The sequence below is a fragment of the Nymphalis io genome, chromosome 29 (genome assembly GCF_905147045.1).
Source record: "Nymphalis io chromosome 29, ilAglIoxx1.1, whole genome shotgun sequence".
NCBI classification, from domain to species: Eukaryota; Metazoa; Arthropoda; class Insecta; order Lepidoptera; family Nymphalidae; genus Nymphalis; species Nymphalis io.
This window is the reverse complement of record NC_065916.1, coordinates 6,705,352-6,725,798: the sequence shown is the minus strand read 5'-3', so window position 1 is coordinate 6,725,798 and position 20,447 is coordinate 6,705,352. Positions and strand designations below refer to the sequence as shown.

At 32.8% G+C, this 20,447-nt stretch overlaps 7 protein-coding genes across 14 annotated transcripts in view; 2 read left to right on the top strand and 5 right to left on the bottom strand.

The window, feature by feature from the left end:
• The window catches only part of LOC126779443 (dynactin subunit 1), a 42,166-nt gene extending 39,557 nt beyond the window's left edge, over positions 1 to 2,609 (bottom strand). For all 6 annotated transcript variants that reach the window (XM_050503395.1, XM_050503396.1, XM_050503398.1 and 3 more), the window contains exons 1-3: positions 2,432 to 2,609; positions 2,165 to 2,359; positions 317 to 447 (exon numbers count right to left, since the gene is read on the bottom strand). In XM_050503395.1, coding sequence (XP_050359352.1) covers positions 317 to 447; positions 2,165 to 2,341 — 308 coding nt within the window. In that variant the 5' untranslated portion in view covers positions 2,342 to 2,359; positions 2,432 to 2,609. The remainder of the gene's footprint in view (positions 1 to 316; positions 448 to 2,164; positions 2,360 to 2,431) is intronic.
• A 2,831-nt stretch (positions 2,610 to 5,440) lies between these two features.
• On the bottom strand, positions 5,441 to 6,307 carry LOC126779698 (eukaryotic translation initiation factor eIF1). Its single transcript, XM_050503859.1, has one exon. The coding sequence runs from the start codon at positions 6,130 to 6,132 to the stop codon at positions 5,800 to 5,802; it is 333 nt and encodes a 110-aa protein (XP_050359816.1). The 5' UTR covers positions 6,133 to 6,307; the 3' UTR covers positions 5,441 to 5,799.
• Positions 6,308 to 6,446: 139 nt separating this feature from the next.
• LOC126779656 (protein D3-like) lies at positions 6,447 to 7,060 on the bottom strand. The gene has a single exon (XM_050503811.1). It carries the CDS (start codon positions 7,005 to 7,007, stop codon positions 6,447 to 6,449), a length of 561 nt encoding a protein of 186 aa, XP_050359768.1. The 5' UTR covers positions 7,008 to 7,060.
• An 853-nt stretch (positions 7,061 to 7,913) lies between these two features.
• Positions 7,914 to 9,512, bottom strand: LOC126779674 (uncharacterized). The gene is made up of 2 exons (XM_050503834.1): positions 9,377 to 9,512; positions 7,914 to 8,324 (listed from the first exon to the last, which is right to left on the bottom strand). Exons 1-2 carry the CDS (start codon positions 9,384 to 9,386, stop codon positions 7,924 to 7,926), a joined length of 411 nt encoding a protein of 136 aa, XP_050359791.1. The 5' UTR covers positions 9,387 to 9,512; the 3' UTR covers positions 7,914 to 7,923.
• Positions 9,513 to 10,633: 1,121 nt separating this feature from the next.
• LOC126779655 (uncharacterized) lies at positions 10,634 to 13,736 on the bottom strand. Of its 2 annotated transcripts, none has more exons than XM_050503810.1 (5): positions 13,537 to 13,736; positions 12,850 to 12,943; positions 12,098 to 12,271; positions 11,105 to 11,217; positions 10,634 to 10,760 (listed from the first exon to the last, which is right to left on the bottom strand). In XM_050503810.1, the coding sequence occupies exons 1-5, from the start codon at positions 13,639 to 13,641 to the stop codon at positions 10,701 to 10,703; spliced, it is 546 nt and encodes a 181-aa protein (XP_050359767.1). In that variant the 5' UTR covers positions 13,642 to 13,736; the 3' UTR covers positions 10,634 to 10,700. The 2 variants fall into 2 exon arrangements, with proteins under 2 accessions (XP_050359767.1, XP_050359766.1); XM_050503809.1 differs by lacking the exon at positions 13,537 to 13,736 and adding an exon at positions 13,104 to 13,265.
• Positions 13,737 to 13,811: 75 nt separating this feature from the next.
• LOC126779685 (probable small nuclear ribonucleoprotein Sm D1) lies at positions 13,812 to 14,790 on the top strand. Its single transcript, XM_050503846.1, has one exon. The coding sequence runs from the start codon at positions 13,931 to 13,933 to the stop codon at positions 14,306 to 14,308; it is 378 nt and encodes a 125-aa protein (XP_050359803.1). The 5' UTR covers positions 13,812 to 13,930; the 3' UTR covers positions 14,309 to 14,790.
• A 115-nt stretch (positions 14,791 to 14,905) lies between these two features.
• LOC126779643 (uncharacterized) lies at positions 14,906 to 18,732 on the top strand. 2 transcript variants are annotated; one of them, XM_050503795.1, is made up of 4 exons: positions 14,906 to 15,035; positions 16,371 to 16,420; positions 17,230 to 17,385; positions 18,080 to 18,732. In XM_050503795.1, exons 2-4 carry the CDS (start codon positions 16,376 to 16,378, stop codon positions 18,566 to 18,568), a joined length of 690 nt encoding a protein of 229 aa, XP_050359752.1. In that variant the 5' UTR covers positions 14,906 to 15,035; positions 16,371 to 16,375; the 3' UTR covers positions 18,569 to 18,732. The 2 variants fall into 2 exon arrangements, with proteins under 2 accessions (XP_050359752.1, XP_050359750.1); XM_050503793.1 differs by having other exon boundaries at positions 17,227 to 17,385; positions 18,080 to 18,731.
• The last annotated feature ends 1,715 nt before the right edge of the window (positions 18,733 to 20,447 follow it).

Sequence of the window (20,447 nt, the reverse complement as noted above, 5' to 3'; positions counted from 1 at the left end):
TCACAATCATTTCTAAATATTCTATCTTATTATATATATTATAAAACATTAATAAAACCTATTTGATAATTTAATGTAAATATTTTTTTAATCATTAGTAATCAACACAAGTATTATTTTCATCAAACTAAAATGTCATTAAAACAATTAATATTTGAAAATACAGTGTTATGCAACAAAATGACAAAATATCTGATTACATTGAGTTGTATATGATAGTTTTAATATTTATTAATTAACTTTATATTAAATTTTACTCACTCTTTTGCATAGCAACGTCAAATTAATATTTATAAGTAATAATTATGCTTATTACCTGCTTAATCTCCTGTTAGATACAGGCTTTTCCTCGGTAGATGTTGTCATGGACGTCTCCATGGGGTTGTCATCAGCATCGAGGAGCTGTATTTGTGTCTGACGTACAAATACTCCGTAGTTTTCTTCGCACTGTAATATTTATTTTCATGATTTTTAATTTGTTATCAGCCATTTTTAGTGTAATTTAATTCGTTAAATTTAATCTCATTGCCTTCTTGAGCATTAAAAGAAATTTAAGCATTAAAAAAAATTTATAAATGTGTAATATCAGGTACCTACTTATAAAAATAAAAAAAAATACACAACTAAAAGTTAAGAAACTATCATATTTATAGTGCTTGCATTTATTTATACATTCTTCTTCTAAGCTTTGCTGGTAATATTAGGTCCTTACATATGAAATTAGCGTTTTGTCGAGCTGACCACTTTGATCTGAAATATCTCCTCTTTGGTTAAGAATTCCAAATTCAAATGTATAAATTCATTTAGCTGATACATTTAAATTTTGAAAATAGTCATTAATTTGTTTTTTTCTCATAATTTTTTCTTTGGCGTCGCTTTTTACCGCACAATGGAAAACATGAAATATCGGTATATTTACGAGTACGTATTCTACCGTGGCATCAGTGCTGCAGAGACAGCTCGAAGTATTAATGATGTGTACGGCGCTGGGGTCGAAAAGACAGCACGGTACGTTTTTGGTTTCAACGTTTTCGTTCTGGAAATTTCGATTTTCAGAACCAACCCTGTGGACGGCCGGAGACCAAAGTGGAAAATGAAGAATTAAAGGCTATTTTAAAAGCGGATCCATCACTAAGCACTTCAGAGATAACTGCAGGCTTCGGGGTAAGTGATAAAACTATTATCCACTCACAGTATTTATCCACTTGAAGCAAATCGGGAAAGTAAAAAAACTTGAATGATGGGTACCTCATGAATTGAGTGAATCGAACTTGTAAACACGCATCGACTGCTGTGTTACTCAACAGACACAATAATGAAAGGATAATATAAATAAATGTATAAAATAGGAAAAGTGGATACTGTACGATAATCGGAAGCGCTCGTCGTAATGGCTGAACCCTGGAGACCCAGCCTAATCCTGCCCTAAACGAAAATTGACTCAGAAAAAGTTACTTATGAATGTTTGGTGGACTAGCGCCGGTGTCATTCACTACAGCTTTCTAAAATCTGGCCAACGATTACGGCAGATACCTATTGTCAGCAACTGCAAACCATGAAGAAGAACTAGCTGCTAAACAACCAAGATTGTTCAATCGCTCTTCTGCTTCGCAACAATGCAAGACCACACACTGCACAACACAACAACCACTAAGTTAGATGAGCTACAATTGGATAGTCAGTGACATCCACCACACTTCCCGGACCTTGCTCCAACAGATTACCATTTTTCCGGAATTTGGACAGCTTCTTACAAAGAAAAAAATTCAACTCCGATGCGGCAGTCCAAACTGCCTTCAAAGAGTTTATTGATTCTCACCCCCATGGTTTTTTTAGTAAAGGGAACAATGAACTACCTATGAGATGGCAAAAGTGCATAGATAACAATGGTGCTTACTTTGATTAATAAAATATATTTTACAAAAAAAAATTGACTTTATATTCCTCCCATACCAAACGTCTATTTCATATGTAAGGACCTAATACTTTCATTCAATATTTTTCTAGATCTCTTATAACCATGAGCATATTACTTTGTGTCCTAAGCTGAAGGATTTTATCAAAGAGATCACGCAATTAGATAAAAGACCATCTTTGTATATTTTCCCTTGTTATGTATATGTAAAAAATATATATAATTTTTAATTGCAACTTATAAACTTACACGAAAATAAGAGTGTCCACGAACTGTTCCATTATTCTTCCCTTTGGCTTCGTCTAATATAATTCCGATCCATTTCCCAGTAGCGAAGGTAGGGTTCCCAACATAGGCAATAGAACCCTTAACTTCTTTGCCGATCACCATAACACGCTGGCCCAGCGTTAAATGTTTATCCGACATGTTTAAAGGCTATTATCACTAGAAAATCAAATGCCAAGTGTTTTATAAAAATAATAAAACGTAAAATTCAATAAATATTTTTGACATTACCTTAAAAGTAAAAAATATTACTTAATGTGATAAGCTTTTATTTAATGCACTAGTGTATGAATTAGATGTTTTATTACATAACAGGAGGGTATGGTGTGATTTAAGACCATTTATATTACGGTAATATGTGCATCGAGATTAAAAGTAATTCAGCAACCAAATAAATTGAAGGCGAGTACGTCAAGAAAAGTCAATGTCAAAACATGAAATCATCAGTACATTCCGTTTTTCCACTTTATTTTGAATGAAATTCTAATAAGTAAATGGATCTGTCTCACTGCTGGGCTAAGGCCTCCTCTGTCTTTGAGAAAAAGGTTTGAAGCTTATTTCAAATGGTTATATGCAATACTATTTTTCTAAAATAAAGCTAAATACTTTTAAAGAGAATATTGTACAAGTGAATCACATCATATTAGCGTTTACTGCAGTGAAGCTCTTAAAAAATTCGATTTACAGTAAACAAGAAATTAGCAATTGTTACTAGTTCTTTTTTATATATAAATCTCTATATTAAAAATATATAAGAAGATATATTAAGAAACATCAAAGAAACTTGAAATACAAAAATTACAAATTTATATTATATTAATATTGTTTTTGCTGGCAGCTTCGCCCGTGCGTGAAATGGGAGGTAGTGTTAGGTCCGCTATGCCCTTTTCTATACCTCTGGTAACGTGTATGCATTTTTATTATAATCGATTTAATAATCGTGGAAGCACGACAAGCAAACAAACAAAAAAAACGCATTCGCATTTAAAATAATTATAAAGTAATAATATATTAGGTCTTAGACCATTACATTTTCACGAAATCCGAAAAAATATTTTATTATTAATTGGCACACTTAATCATCCACTTATTTTCATAAATAAAATGTCCAAAGTCGTAACTTTCGTTTCCGCTATTAAATTGAGTGATTAATTTGAATAGCTTTAATGAGGAAAACGTTCAACTCCAATGAGACGGTGAGAAACTTGGTAAAGCTCATCGAGTCTCCTGTAATATTCTGTTTCACAGAGGAATCAATGGATTTTCGTTAAATCGCAAAAGTAAATCGAATATTTTTGATTAATTAATATAATATTATAAAAACCACCTCGTTGGTGTATTGGTTTGCTTATAACGCCGCGGATTCCTGGGTTCAAACCCTCGGGCCAATAAAGAATGTTGTATTTTTTATTTTAAGTAATTCTGAATGACAACTGGAGTCAGAACTCCATACCGCCATCTCGTAAAACCGTTGGTCCTTCTTCCTTATAAAATAAAGTTTTGGTTAAAATAAAACAAATCGATTGAAATTGAAATTTTTATAACACATATACAAATCTACAAGCATATAAATTGTAAATATACCTGTAATATAATGTCTTACACCTAATATATAATACATACGAATATTAAAAATACAAATATGAATTTGTTCGTATGTTTCGCTTTCACGTCTTAACTACTCAACCATCATGATATTTTGCAAACACGTCGTCAGGGGCACAGAAAAGAGCATAGGGTAACTAGTACCCGTTCCCCTCCCCCCACGTGGGCTGAATCTAGTTTATAAGTCTACTATCTAAGAGTTATTTGTTTCTTTTGAAACTGTATTACTCATAGTAAGAATACTCATAGAATAGGATATGTAACGGAAGCTGCAAATACATTAGTAATATCTCTGCAAAAGTGTATAATGTTCACAGTACTTGCAAGCACATTTTGTGAGTGTTTGTGTAGTCTCCGCGTTGCGACACAGCAATACTTCTAAATACTTGATACGCGTTCATACTCTGCTAAGAGACCTAGTGCGGAGATGTCCAAGTCGGTACCTAATTATGAAACCTGTTATAGTATATGCCTCACATCTCTAGCAAGCACTGTACAATGGTGCATTGCACCATTCTGCATCTCATTACAGAGGTTAGAAAGTCGCTGTGGGTTATAGGAAAAGATTATTTTATTTATCGAGAAATAATCTGAACGATATTATATTATCATTATTACTATTAAAAAAATGTCAATATTATCTATTGTACTTAAAAAAACTAAACTATTAAATTAAGATATTTACATAGTAGGTAAATAATGCTACCAGCCTCGTGTTACATCTTACCACGCGTTCTTCGCAATTTCATGCTTTCTATAAAAATTAAAAGTGGCCCACAAATGCATATTTGAACAAAGTGTATTTAGGACTTTAGATTCATCGTTTTTAATTTTTCATTCTAGTCATCAATTTCATATAAATCACAAATTTGATCAAAAGAATCACTGATTTGATTAAACAACACCTTATTTAATTTTACTGACAAAGTAAACAAATCATTCGTGAAACAATGACGCATGAAGCGGTTTCATAAGATAGAATTGTTTCAAGTAGGCGATCAAATGCGAAGTAAGCTGACCTCAGCCTTGCAGTCATAATATATGAGTCACGTACATAGTGATACAGACTGCTTCCTTAAACTCATACGCAAGCTAAAATTTAAATATGAAATATTTAAATACAATACATCTTTTGGCACAAAATTCTATCACTAAATTAATTACTTAACAATTATTTTTTAATGCAAAGTAAAAAAAATAATAATGCATTATTCTTTCACAGGGTAACTTTCTATTTACAATATTAATTCTAAGTGTTCTTTAATTAGGTCAAAAACTCGAATTATTGTTATCTGTTGATTTTGTAATATTTCGACATAATGGTATCTACGACTTATATGAATTACATAGATATTTTATTAATATCATTAGTTTATTTGTACAATTGATAATACGACGGTCTCGTCTATAAATCATGATAAAGAGTCATTAAATATACAATTGTTATAGAATAATTTAATACAAATATCATTGTTATAATAATAAGTATGACGGAAGAAAATCATTTCGCGTGACAGATCCGCAAGGAATTTAACTACTTAGCACGCCCCGCATACTTTCACTATTATTCATTGCTTATCCCGTTATAGGAACGAGGACGCTAACCGTCACCGATGCATAAATGAAAGACACTGGTACAAAAACATGTTTTAATAATTGAGACACACCATATAATAATTATTACAGCAATTTATAATAATGTCGTAAAAAACAAAAATGATTATTTACTATTTCGTTCGGCGTTGATTGCAACTAAGGCTGTCCGAGTTAGAGACGGCGTCGATATTCAAAATTACATTTATGATACATTAAGTTAAGGGAGACAGCAAGGCACAGGGCGCGAGAGGCCGGATGGCCTCAATCCAATGGTCTCTGTAAACGTCGGTACTTTCTAAATACATATTCGATAGGGTTATAACGCGCACGCTCTCATAATATTAGAAGAACTATGATGATGTCACGGCGATGGACATGTTACGTGTCGGTGATGCGGCTTAGAAGCCGTGCACTTTAAGTTGCTCGGGTTTCACGAGTCCCGATTTGGTGAGCCACTGACAAATGTTCTCGCGTTGGTCGCCTTGCAACTGCAGCACCTCGCCGTACTCCGGGTGCTCCACGACCGTTCCGTTGCACGCGAACTCCTTCTTGCATGCCCGCACGATCTTTTTCAGGTCATATTCCGACGAGAGGCCTTGCACCGTTGTTAGCGTCTTACGCCCGTTCCGTTGTTGGATCCGGACGTGGACTAATCCATCTTGTACGTCGTCTTCCGAGCTTTTGATAGCATCGGCGAATGGGTCGAATGTGTTGAGATTCTGGATGGACATACGATTGAACGTCTCTACTCTTTGTTGTAACGAAACGCTGCGATACGACGCACGAACACTATAAATGTCACTGATAAGTCTTTGTGGTTAGACGCGCTGACAATGCAACGACCAATTTACGCAAACTCCAAAATGTAATGGCGGATGATATGGCGACTGGACCAAAAAATGAGATTGTCACGCGGAGGCGGAAATAATTATCGATCGAGACCATAAACAATCATGGTTTGTTATTCGAATAAAGCTTGCCATATACTTTATTGAATTAAATTACCGGTTTTCATGTTTTTATATAATTTTTAATACATAATTAATTAATCCTTTAATTGTGCGTATAACTTTGGTACATAATCGTCATATTTTGCAACAAAGAAATTACCAGCTATAGGAGGGCCTAATTTGAATTGTTGAGCAAATTTGGAAATTGAAAATTTTCCCCTATTAGCTCCTGAATTGTTAGGGAGTTTTTTGATTTTTGAAAAGTCACATTTTTCCGGTTGCTTGTAAACTAAAAATACATAGCGATGTAAACCAGTTCCTTTAGGTGGTCCAGATCCAATGTAATCAGAAATAACTTCACCTTTATTAATATCACCACCATAAACATTTCCAATAAGCCAATGATGCCACTCTCGAAACTTTGGATTTTCGCGACTTGGAGCATCAGGGTCTACTAAAGCCAAAGTGTAATATTCGGTATCTTTGGTGGCCCATTTTACCGTAGGTTTATCCTTGACTTGCGTAGGAGTCAGTTCTTTCCCTAAGTCGACGATAATACCACCACGATATTGAATATCTATGAGTTCGGATGGTGCTATTGTCAATATATCAGGCACAATACAGTGCTTTTTAAATGCACTTTTAATATCAGTCATTTCTATATCAGTTGTTTGTTGTATGCAAAACAATTTACCATAAACAGTGACAGAAGTCGTTATAAATATTTGTGAGCAATAATTGCTTAAAATAAACAATATTTCATTTAGTTGCCAGGCAACCAAAAACCACAAAAAGATTTGTTATAATTTCATAAATAGATATATAACAAAATAATTTCAGTAAAATATTTAAAAAAAGGATAATTTTTAATTTAATCTAATAATTATTATTGAATATATTTATAAAAGTATTGTCTATGAATTTTTATAGTGATATTTTTAATCTGTTTTTGTGACGTAGATAATAAATATTTTATTGTTGAGAATAAATCGGTACTTATCGTAGGCAGAGAAACTAACTTGTTTCAATATAAAAAAAACAAAAACTATAATATATTGAGATTGAAATAGTAGCTCAACGATCAATGTGCTTGTACAAAACGTAGGAGGACTTCGATTTCTAGTCAATGAATGAAAAATAAAAATGGTTTAATTTATTGTTATCGTCATTAATATTATTAGGCCATGAATTAATGTATTTAAATGAGTAAAATGCACCCGCATAAATTCAACATCTATTTTGTATTTTTAATTTGTAATTGAAATTACCTCTCAAACCGAGTCTACAACAAAAAATTTAGGGGTTCTTAATTAATACTTAGAGGAATTTGACGTTGGTCCTGGGTATGGGTCCTTCAGTATGAGAAGGCATCATTGATTTAATTTACTAACTTAGAATTTTATAGTGTAACCGTCACAGGTCTATATTTTTTATTATTATATTGAGTAAACAATTTTAATAAATAAAATTTATTACAATAAATTACTTTTTTTATTAAATTACTTTAATAAAAACTTTTTAACAAAATATTAGTATTATTAATATTTATAATTAAATAAAGAAAACAACAATTTAATTTTTTATTTTACTCTTAGCATCTGCTAACATAGCTTGCACTGTTAAAGGTTTCCTCAACTTTCTTCCAACACTATCAACTTTCAGCTGATGCACAACATTCTGCGTGTTCTTTACATTCTGTCTCAAATTATCAACCTTTTTTTGACTAGTTATAATTTCATCTTTAAACTCGTCAACTTCTTTCAACATTTCCTCTATATTTATATTAGTTGTAGCACTTTTAGACTTGAACCGATAATTTGATATTGTTTCTATCTGCAAATTAAGTATTTTGTTTTCTACAAGAGACACTTTTTGTTCATAATCTATGCACATTTTACCGAACCTCTTACGGGACTCCACAACCACATTCATTAGATGTTCACATTTTTCTTCTAAAGACAATTCATCAGTTTCTGAAATAAAAATTTATTTTTAAAAATTATACTTCTACTAATCATCAGGCATAGAATAAACAAAATGTAAATTCTCACTTTCGCAGCCAGTTCAGGCATTGCCAACTCCCAACAACACATTTCTCTACTACATATATAATTACAGATATAAATGCACACATATTGATTACTATACATCATGATAGCTAATAAAGACTGTCTGTTGGCCGCTATAACCCTGGCTATTATTATAATATAAAAGAGAAGGACAATCCTCATATACATGATATATAAATAAATTTTAAAATGTTGTTTCGATATTATAGACATAAATATGTTAAAAATACTTAAAACACAAGCATTAGAAGTAAGAGCAACCATAGGTCTGTTACAAACACTCCACTAATTTATTTGTATAAAATTGACAACATATATATACATATTTTTTTTATAGAATAGGAAGGTGGACGGGCATATGGGCCACCTGATGGTAAGAGGTCACCAACACCCTTAGACATTAGCATTGTAAGAAATGTTAACCATCGCCAATGCACCACCAACCTTGGGAACTAAGTTATGTCCCTTGTGCCTGTATTTACACTGGCTCACTCACCCTTCAAATCGAAACAACAATACCAAGTACTGCTTTTTTGCGGTAGAATATCTGATGAGTGGGTGGTACCTACCCAGACGAGCTTGCACTCTTGAAATTATTCTGTTCCTACCACAATTGTACGCCTACCAAAATGAAATTAAATGATGATACTCATATGTGTTGATTACTATTCGTTTAACATAACCTTTCTTAAAGCTTTATAAAGCTGAAGCCTAAAAACAGTGCATTATTTCCCAATGTAAGTGCCATAGTTATGAGTTATTATAAGGGACAAATTATCCACCAAATACTTCTTCATCCCCCAAACACCTCCAGAAATCCAAACCATTTATGATTCGGATATAAAAGCAAAGTTTAATGTTTATCAAAATAGGCTCGAGTTCTAATTATATAATTTATTAAATACCTATGCAGTCAAAAAACAAACAATTACTTGTTAAAGTTTTAAATTACCTACCCATTCTCATATTTCACTTTTTTATTTCAAAAGATTATCTTAATAATTTTAAATTATATAACTTAATATGTTTAACAAATTACAATAAATTCGTATCCAACTTTATGAATGTTCAATTATTAATGTATGTAATTTTTAAAAAGAAACGGCCGTCAACATTCAAAATAATAAACACAGCCCACAGATAATAATAAATCTATTAATTTGTTGACTACAGATTATTTACTTTTTACTGTTTACGGACAGACTGTAACAAATATTTCAAAAAATATGTAGTACTGTTTTACTACATTATTTTATTCTTCAAAGTTTTTGCATTTTAAATATTATTTCAAATGAAATTAGATCAATCGCTTATTAAGCGCTTTTAGTACAAAGTCACCCTTTCATTTTATTATCAATTGCCGTAGACAAGCTGGCACCACTTTTTTACAATTTACTACACTTCAAAAATATGAGTTCAATTTTTATCATCACTGAGATAAATGTACACTACAAACAGGTATTGGAGCAAAAAGTGAACCAGTGGAAGGGTGTGCTAGAGAGGGGAGGTCTGATGCTAAATGTTGCGAAGACCGAGTATATGGCTTGTGGCAGTACGGACTCCGAACCCATAAAGATAGGCGGAGATTCTGTGTCGGGTCCGAACCGCACGAGCCTGGTACAATCGACCACGATCGACGTCAGAGCTCGATTAACGCAGCCTGGGACAAATGGCGGGAAGTCACCGGGGTAATCTGTGATCGCAGGATACCGGTGAAATTAAAGAACCTTGTGTACAAGTGCATCATCCGACCAGTCTTATTGTACGGCAGCGAGAAGTGGCCAGCTCTCGCGAGACACGTTCAGCAACTTCACGTCGCGGAAATGAAGATGCTGCGGTGGATGTGTGGCGTTACGCGACTAGATCGCATTCGTAACGAGCACATCCGTGGTAGCCTTGGAGTTTGCGATGTAGCGGATAAGTTGCAGGAAAGCCGTCTGCGTTGGTTTGGCCACATTAGCCGCAGACCACCAGACTATGTCGGGAACTGATGCCTGGACATTGTTGTCGAAGGCCCTAGATCCCGCGGCAGGCCCAAGAAGCGCTGGCTCGATGTTGTGAGGGACGATATGAGAGAGCACGATCTCACTAAGGAGGACGCTTTAGATCGGGCAAAGTGGAGGCATAGATGCAGGAAAGCGGACCCTGGCGTTACTAGGCCGGGAAAACGCTAGGCAGAAGAAGAAGAAGACTGAGATAAATGTACACTCATATATGTTTCTTTTTTTCTTTTATTAAAAAAAAAATACCATGCTATAAAAACAATTCTATATTACAAATTCAAGGAGTTACAATATTAACGGAGTTCCTTATCATTTTCATAAATTCTTGAACTGAGATCTGAAAAAAAACGTTTTTATTAATATTATTGTATATTTTACGAATTTTTATATTATTGTAATTTGGTCGCTTTATTAATAATAATAATAATATTTATTTAAAGTTGTTTATTTTTCTTGTGATTGGATTAGGCTATATACTCTTTAGATTAAAGGCTAAGTAAGAGGAAGTGATTATATCTTGTCACAGATGGTGGTTAGCGAGCAAATTATGTTTGCTTAAACGGCGAGTTAGAGGAAGTAACTTAGAGGAAGGACCGTGCTATATCTGTTAATGTTATATTTAATTATATATATACTTAATCTATGACAGTGATGGTAATTTTTAAATGTAAACAAACTCACATATCCGTCAAAATCCTTATCAGCTTCATCAATCATTTCTTCGATTTCTTCATCAGTCAAATTTTCTCCAAGTATTTGAGTTACTTGTTTTAAATTCTCAAAACTTATAAACCCTATCGAGATAGGTTTTTTAATTAGTAACTTATATGAAATAAATAAATTATCGATTATTTCCGGGTTGTTGTCAAGAAAACACTACGAGACATCACTATTTTATTTGATTTTTGTTGTAGTGTTACTACATCAACTTTTGAAAAATGCCTAAAATTAAAATATGGATTTTAACTTATATTTATATGTGCAAAATACAATTACAGAGATCTGACTACGGCTACAACTCTCGTCATATCGGTTCAGTCGTTTAGAAATCATAGACATAAAGATAGTCTTAGTATATAAGAAGTTTCCGATATTTTTTTTAATGAGCTGTATTTACTTGTGTTGAAGTTGAACGCGGCAAAACAATATAGTTTAATTTAACGTTTATGACACGGATTCTTGTCATTTTCGCGGAGCTGTAAGGCCTGCCATGTCGCTTCCAGTTTTAAGCTCACGGTACTTTAAATTAATAGAGTTCGTATCATCATTTGTGCTCAATATATGCGAGATGAAAGAAACATAATAATTATTTTTTCATGTACATATGGAACAGCCAGAACAGAAAAAGCCGAGATGGCCTAATGGTTAGTACGCGTGAATCTTAACCGAAGATCGTGGGTTCAAACCCGGGCAAGCACCACTGAATTTTCATGTGCGTAATTTGTGATTATAATTCATCTAGTGCTTGACGGTGAAGGAAAACATCGTGAGAAAACCTACATGTGTCTAATTTCAGTGAAATTCTTCTACATGTGTAATCCACCAACCCGCATTGGAGCAGCGTGGTGAAATAAGCTCCAAACCTTCTCATCAAAAAAGGAGAGGAGGTTTTAGCCCAGCAGTGGGACATTAACAGGCTGTTACTGTATATGGAACAAATGGAAAAAATATTACCAGTATCATCAACATCGAAGAGACGAAAACTTTTCATCACGTCGCCGTCAGTGTCGACCGACATGACTTTTCTCATGACGGCGGTTTCGAAATTTTCAAAACTTAACTTCCCGGTTTGCCCCTTGTCAACGCCGCTGATCATATTCTGAAGTTCCTCTTTAGTCGGTTCATAGCCTAAAAAATGAAAATAAAATAGTCCAGGTTCCCTAAAATTACACTGCAACGTTACCGGGTGGGGTTCAAAATACTCGGATGTCTTAAGATAGATGTTCGGAGCCAGCTTAAGAGCTCAGAGTTCGCGCCTAAGGATACCCTCTTGTTAATACGCTGTCGACGTACGGAGGAAGGATATAGTGGTACTTTATAATACACCGTCATCCGCCTATACGTTGACGGGTTGTAATGCATGAAGTAACTTGACCCTGCTGTTCGGTCAGTGTGTGCAATATAGAGTATTTAACGTGATTGGTTTTGAGTGCCTTGAAGCTTTCTCCAAGCACTTAATTGAGATATTCTTTATCGCCTTGGTGAAGGAATCATATAGAAAGTCCCTATGAGATCCATGTTACGCATGATAGCGCGACTCCATGCGTCGTTTTTGTATAATCAGAAGGCGGGCTAAATTCTGCGTTCGAATACAACACTAGCTTATGTATAGGTGGAACGGACGCACGTTATTCCTGACCAGCTATTTATTTCCCTTGCCTTCTTTTAAAGAAAAAATAAATAAACAAAGTTTTAGCCATTCTTACCTAAAGCTTTTATTGCCACTCGAAAGTCTTCTGCTTTTATTTTACCTTCCCCGTTAAAATCGAGTAGATCGAAAGCTTCGTGAAGATCTCTTTTCTACAAAAAAAGTATAATGTAGTATGAAAAATATTTGCTTAAATAACGGTGTTAGTTATCCGTTACATTTATTTCAAAAAAACGCTTAAACTTATTCAATAAATTAAATCTTTTATTAATTATCTATGGTTAAAACGTGTTGAAATGAAATTCTATTCACCTGCGCTTCTGTTAAAATAAATCGAGCTTTGACTGTGTTGTGTTTAATATTTTGTTGTATATCTTCTAAATCTTTTTCAGATATTTCTGCTGTTACTGATAGCTCTAAAAGTGCGTTATCCATTTTAGGCTTTACTTGTTTTATTTATTACCTTAACAACGGTATTGATTATGTAGACGTCGTTATTAAGAATTTTTATACTTTAGAAAGCCATCGCGATTATGTTTTTTTTTTTAATTTGTTATTATTTTTTATATTTATCTATTAATTTACTACTTGTTTTAAATATATTATATTGAGGAATAACATTATAAAAATGAATACAGAAATAACATGTCTAAGCAGTTTGTTATTCTTTTTTTTGTCTCCTACTAATATATTAAAATTAGTAAAAAAACAATTGTTTAGTGAATAAATATATCATAGGAAAAACCTGTTCTTTCGTAAAGATTAGTCGAGCACAAACAGTTTTTTCCTGTCCTTTTTCTTCGACATCGACGTCTACTTCTGTTTCATCGATTGTAAGTTCTAGATTCATTTTTCTAGTTCTAGGTTTTTTTTTTAAATCAATTTAATACTTTTGATTTACATCCAGTTTATTTTTTCACTTACTTTTATTCGACATAACTTGTTTTGATTGAAATAAAATTATTTTCAGCCAGTTTCTATTATTGTTTTTCAGTCTATGGTTAAGCTACAAGATTACCTTAATCAAGCTGGCAACACTCACAAACCGCCATATTTTGTTTGTAGTTTTGAGGTTAAGATCTATAAAGCGACGCCAGTTTTGTTTTTGTTAAAAATATAAAAACAACCAAAGAATAAACATGAAATTAGTAAGATTTTTGATGAAATTGAGTCACGAGACGGTCACAATCGAACTAAAGAACGGTAGTGTCGTTCATGGTACCATCACCGGTGTCGATGTAGCAATGAACACACATCTTAAAGCAGTCAAAGTAACATTAAAAAACAAAGAGGAGTTGCAGTTAGAAACTCTGAGCATACGCGGAAACAATATTAGATATTACCTCCTTCCAGACAGCTTACCTTTGGAGACGTTACTTATCGATGATGCTCCAAAGGGTAAGGGTAAACGAGAAGGGTTCCCGCGCGGCAGCACGAGAGGCGGCAGAGGAAGAGGTCGAGGTGGTCGCGGAGGTCCAAGAGGAGGTCGTGGAGGCCGCGGTCGTGGACGTCGATAATTACCAGTGTTCTCTAGATCATAAGTTTCATATGTGATTACAGTATATTCCTTCGTAAAAGTGTTTTATTTTCAATTCAGTGACTGTATAAATCAAGTGTAATCGTAAGGTAACTTAAACTAAATAGTTATTTAATAACCTACATTAAAACTCAGATAGTTTGAATTTATGTCAAGTTTTCTAATGTGTATACATTTTGTAAGACCATTTAAATATATAAAAAAATAAAGTAATCCTAATTTTACAAGAAAGTTTCTTTCCAATGTCACCATGAAGAAACTATAATTTCGTAGCAGACTTAAATGCTTTTTAATGGGAAAAAAATTATTTGTTTTGGTGACTTAAAAGTTCAATTTATAGTTAGGTTAAAAAAACCTATAGCTTAAGGTAAAAATTTGTACCCAAATTTTTAAAAAGGTTAATAATAATATAGAACATTTTTGTTACATACTAATAATTTTAAATAAATATAACACAAATGAGATCTTATATTATTAATAAAGAAACACCTCGTAACCCACTGATTTGTGCCTTTAACATAAAAATCATACATTCCATAAACCAAAAAAAATTGACAATTTTAATTTTCATTGACAGTTTAAATAAAAATGGTGTGCAAATAAATAATTTTTATAGAAATATATAAATAAGTTAATAAGAAAAAAAAAACAAAATTTTATAATTAATGTAATTTGAATGTTAAATCATAGTCCTCTATAATTATATGGTAAGTAATATATCAATAACTAATTTATTGTGTGTCTAAGGAACCTTTAATAAAACTAGTGTTGGCCCAGTGGTTGAAATATTACCATAAGCATTGAAAATTTGAGGAAAACATATATAAGTATACATGTTTTAAAAAAAAATTAATTTCTACAATTATAATTATACTAATAAAATTGGTTGATAAATAGGGGAAAAAGAAACTGAACTTTTTTTGCCTATTTATAAGATATAGTATTCGTTTATTACAAGATTTAATCTGTTAAAAGACTTAAAAATTAAACAAACAGCAGTCTGATCTATACGGACTGTAGTTTACCATATTATAGTTCAATGAAACCAAGATGGAGCTGTAGCTATAACATGTGAAATTTAACTGAAGATTTTATGTTCTAACCCGGGCAAGTTCCGTTGAGCTATATGCTTAATTTGTATTTCTAATTCATGTTGTATTCTGCGGGTAAGGACAACATTGTGACGATACCTGTACGATGTTGCACAACACACCATGGAGTAGCATGGTAGGATACGCTCCTAACCTTCTCAAAAGAAGAGGCCTGTGTAGCAGTGGGACATTTAAAGGCTGTTTTACATAGTTTTTTTTTTACAATTTAATGGAACATTGCACAAGGTAAAGAAATTTAATACATCATGTATTAAATTTCTTTACTAAGATACTAAATAATGTAGAAATTTTATATTTATTTATTTACGAATCTTATTTACTTTTGATATTATAAAAATTTAATAGTAAGGCCAATTATATACATTTATTATTCGCACTGCAAATCTGGAGAATGTTTTGCGTAAGTCTGTATTTCCTGGTAGATACAATGTTGGTGTCTTCAAATCCAGAGTGAACAGCTTTCTTCTAGGCAAGCATTGACGCAGTCTAGGACATAACTAGACTGTGTCAATGCTTTACATCAGGCAAGACAATGAACAAACGTTGGTTTATATGAGATTTAAAAAATATCAATAAGTCTTACTAAGTCTAGTCTCGATTATGTATTAAAACTTAATTTACATGCCTAAATAGTTAAGACATAAAGGAGAAAATAACATTCGTATTATATAACAATATTATAATATTAGAAGTTAGGATTCATAGAGTGCTAGTACTGAAATGCAAACTAGATGTTGGGAGTACACAGAGGGCTCACAATACGAACGTACTAAGCATGATTCGAGGCCAACCGACGACGTCCTTTGAAACGTTCTAGTAGAGAAGACCATTGATAGTGGCGAAGCTGGTCCGTGTGACTTAAAGATTATTTATTATATACAGTACACAATTTGAAATCTAGTTAAGAAACGAAATATCTGGGCATTTCAGACGTAATGGCTGACGGTCCTAGACCGATGAAGAATTTGAAACCAGCACAGGTACATTTTTGCCTTTGTCATACATTATATATTTAATGTTTATAATAATTTCTGACAATGTACTGAGCAGGTGCAGTCTTAGCTAGGGTCTGGTCAAGCGAGTGCTTGCCAGGGGCGCGCAACCTTTAGGTGGCATGCAGATCCCTGTATTCTGCGGACTACAAGAGTTTTTTTTTATAGAATAGGTAGGCGGACGAGCAAATGGACCACCTGCTGGTAAGTGGTTACCAACGCCCATAGACATTGGCTTTGTAAGAAATGTTAATCATCGCTTACATCGCCAATGCGCCGCCAACCTTGGGAACTAGGATGTTATGTCCCTCGTGCCTGTAATTACACTGGCTCACTCACCCTTCTAACCGGAATACGACAATACCAAGTACTGCTGTTTTGCGGTAAAATATCTGATGAGTAGGTCGTACCTACCTAGACGAGCTTGCACAAAGCTCTACAACAGTGTCAATTAGAGGAATAGGGAGTGCTCTTACGTATTATGTTTGCGGATTATCTGACTATCTATACGTTAACAGAGACTAAAAAGTAAAAAAGTATATTGAGTAACTTTTCGACCACGCTGCTCCAATGCGGGTTGGTGGAATACACATGTGGCAGAATTTCACTGAAATTAGACACATGCAGGTTTCCTCACGATGTTTTCCTTCACCGTCAAGCGCGAGATGAATTATAAACACAAATTAAACACATGGTTTGAACCCACGATCATCAGTTAAGATTCACGCGTTCTAACCGCTGGGTCATCTCGACTTTTTTATTGTATATAAAGATTTATAGAAAAAAATTCGCAGAAGAATCTCAACAGTGCCGAGCAATTCCATCTCGTTCACCAATCGGAATACGAAAATCGAAGTAAAGGAAGCGTTGATAGAATGAAAAGAGTACATGATCACAACCTCGCTTATCCCAAGTTAAGAGATGAGCTTGACAAACGACGATCGGTGATGCAGGTAATAGACATCTTCAGGAAAACTATTGCCCAACCAAAATGCTCTGTTTGCTTACTGTATTTTTGTAATTTCTGTTACCAATCGCCTTGTAATTATAATTAATCATTGATTAATTATAATGTGTAATTTATCAATCAAGATTACAGGTTAATTTTGATTTATTACGAAGAGAGCATTTACTTGACTCATTCACTCGCTTTACTTTTTTGTTTACTTTCGTTATACTGTAATCGTGATTAATGATTATATATTGTAAACGTAATCGTTAATCATTAATCATTGATTAATTATAATGTGTAATTTATCAATTAAGATTACAGGTTAATTTTGATTTATTATGAAGAGGGCACTTATTTGACTCATTCACTCGCTTTACTTTTTTGTTTACTTTCGTTATACTGTAATCGTGATTAATGATTATATATTGTAAACGTAATCGTTAATCATTAATCTGATTGCAATTTCTCTAAGTTTGACCACGAACCAGAAATCTCCGACTATTTATTCTACCCTCTAATTGAAATACCTTTTTGTTATGTTCTCGTACTGTTCTTCTATAAATAAATTAAAAAATCCTACGATGTTAACGAATTCAATGACCTATTTCAAAATAATCCGTTTAGTTTAATACAATTTATAAATAAGCTCGTACAAACTTTCACGTTTGTATTATTAGTAAGGATATATCTTACAGGTAATATTCAATGAAAAGGAAAAATCACCCTACGACTCTAAATGTAAAGCCTGTATGAAATTAAAACAATTAACTAAACTCCGCAAGCTGAATATAAAACCTCGATGCACTCCGAAAACCTCGAAAAGAAAGTACTATCGAGAGAGTAAGTCTCGTGTGAAAAAAAGGTCCAAAAATGGAAAAAATAGAACAAAAATATACAAACAAAAAAAAATAAACAATAAGTTATATAATTATGTCGAAGACACAGATAAAAATAATAGAATTGATTGTGGTACTGATCCAATAATTAAATTACACTCAAATGACAGGAGCCATACAATTGAATTGCAAGATAATAATAAAAATGGCGGGAAACGTCGATCGGAACAGAATAGTTCATCGAATTCCGTGAATACATTTAACAATCCTAATACGAGTAATTTTTCTGTGAGCAGCTACAATACTTACCCATCTATGGATCATGAGCCAATGGTGTCGCCGGATTAATTTTGCAATAGATAACAACAACAGTTTTTTTTAATTTATGTAAAATCCTAAGTGTCAAAATTGTATATAAAACCTTATTTTGTTTTCAAATGTTATTAATTGTTCCGAAATTAGAATTAACAAGATTTTTTATATACTTTGAAACTATAATAAATGTTATACGTTTTTCGCAATTTCAATTTTATTCTTTTATTAAGTGATCTATAGTTAAATTGTGAACTTAAGCGATAATGAGAACCTAAGTTAGCCGTGCAAGCTTTATCACGATACGGTTTGTATACTACACGGTAAGTCGCGCCATAAATACATGAATAAATATTAGTCTTTTGATAAATAAATAACAATAACATTAATTACTTGAAACGAATAATAACTAATAACAGAAATCAAGTAAAACGAGAAATAGCTTATGACACCTTAATAATTGCAAACTTTGCGCCAAAAGTAATATTCAATTTCCATGACGGCCGATCGCGTGCTAATTTTTTTTTTTTTGTTATATTTCACGCCACAAGGAATTGATACATTCGGTGGAAGATTGTTAAGACTATGATAATAAATAGTATACTATTCTTAGTCGCTTATTATTCACGCTTCAGTTTCTCAGACCTCAGTCAGCTAAACATTACGAAATATATTATACATTGTATATACCTCCGTGGAATAGTTTTTTAATGGCTTCGTTTGTTCAACATAATTTACAAATATTTTTCCCACGTAAAAAATATTATTATATTCCCTAATGGCGTTATTAAATTTTTCATTATAATATATTCATTAATTATGTATATTAGTAATAAAATATTTTTAAAAACTAGCCTTTATGTAGAAAATTTTGTGTCTGTGTCACAGACACAAATTCGTCAACAGCACAGAGTCTGTTTAGTAGTACAATCAAGGAGTTCTCGCCGTGATGAAAATGTATTGTCATCGGAACTGAACACGTAAAATTTCACCTTCGATTAATAAAGGAGGCTATGTAAAAAAAATCATCAAAAATCTCAAGTCGCGTAATTTGTCAGTATGGCCGGGGCGACCTTGATTAGTTGATTAACTTAGGAATGTGTTCAATGACCTCAATTATATACAACCTTTTTGGTTATTTTAGTGACTATATAAAATTCCTTTATATGATTTTTTATAAAGAAAAAGTAGTAAGTTTAAAATTGGATGTGATTACGACGACTACAATTTTATATATTTCTCATTCAAATTTCTCGACAATAACAATAAAAACGTCGAGGTATCTTGCAAATATCTATATACTATTTACGGGATGAATTCTTAATTTAATCTGAATTTTAAATTATAATAATAATAATATTCAGCGACATTTTTCACACACGGCCATTTGATCCCAAATTAAGCTTGTACAAAGCTTGTGCTATGGAAACCAGACAACTGATATACTACATATACTACTTTTCTTTTGTAAATACATACTTATATAGATAATTACACCCAGACTCAGGAAAAACAGACATGTTCATGTACACAAATGTCTGTCCTGGATGGGAATCGAACCCACAACCTTCGGCGTGAAAGGCAGGTATCTACCAGCCACGTCAACCGGCTGATCTCAATCTGATCAATTAAACAGAAACCTAATAAGTAATATACATATTTGAAACTTTAAAAACGACGAATTTATTACTTAGGTTCATATAAAAAATAATTATCCACGTATTTAAAACTCTTACGTGATAAATGTCAATGTCACTGACAATACCGATTTTTATTTATTTAATTTTATTAATAATTCAAACTTTCCATAATAACGTACTTTCATACAAGCTTTCATCCCCCATTTAAGACGCTTCGTTGCTCATTCGAGAAAGATCTGCGTTAGAATGATTTTATTATAATCGTAATATAATTT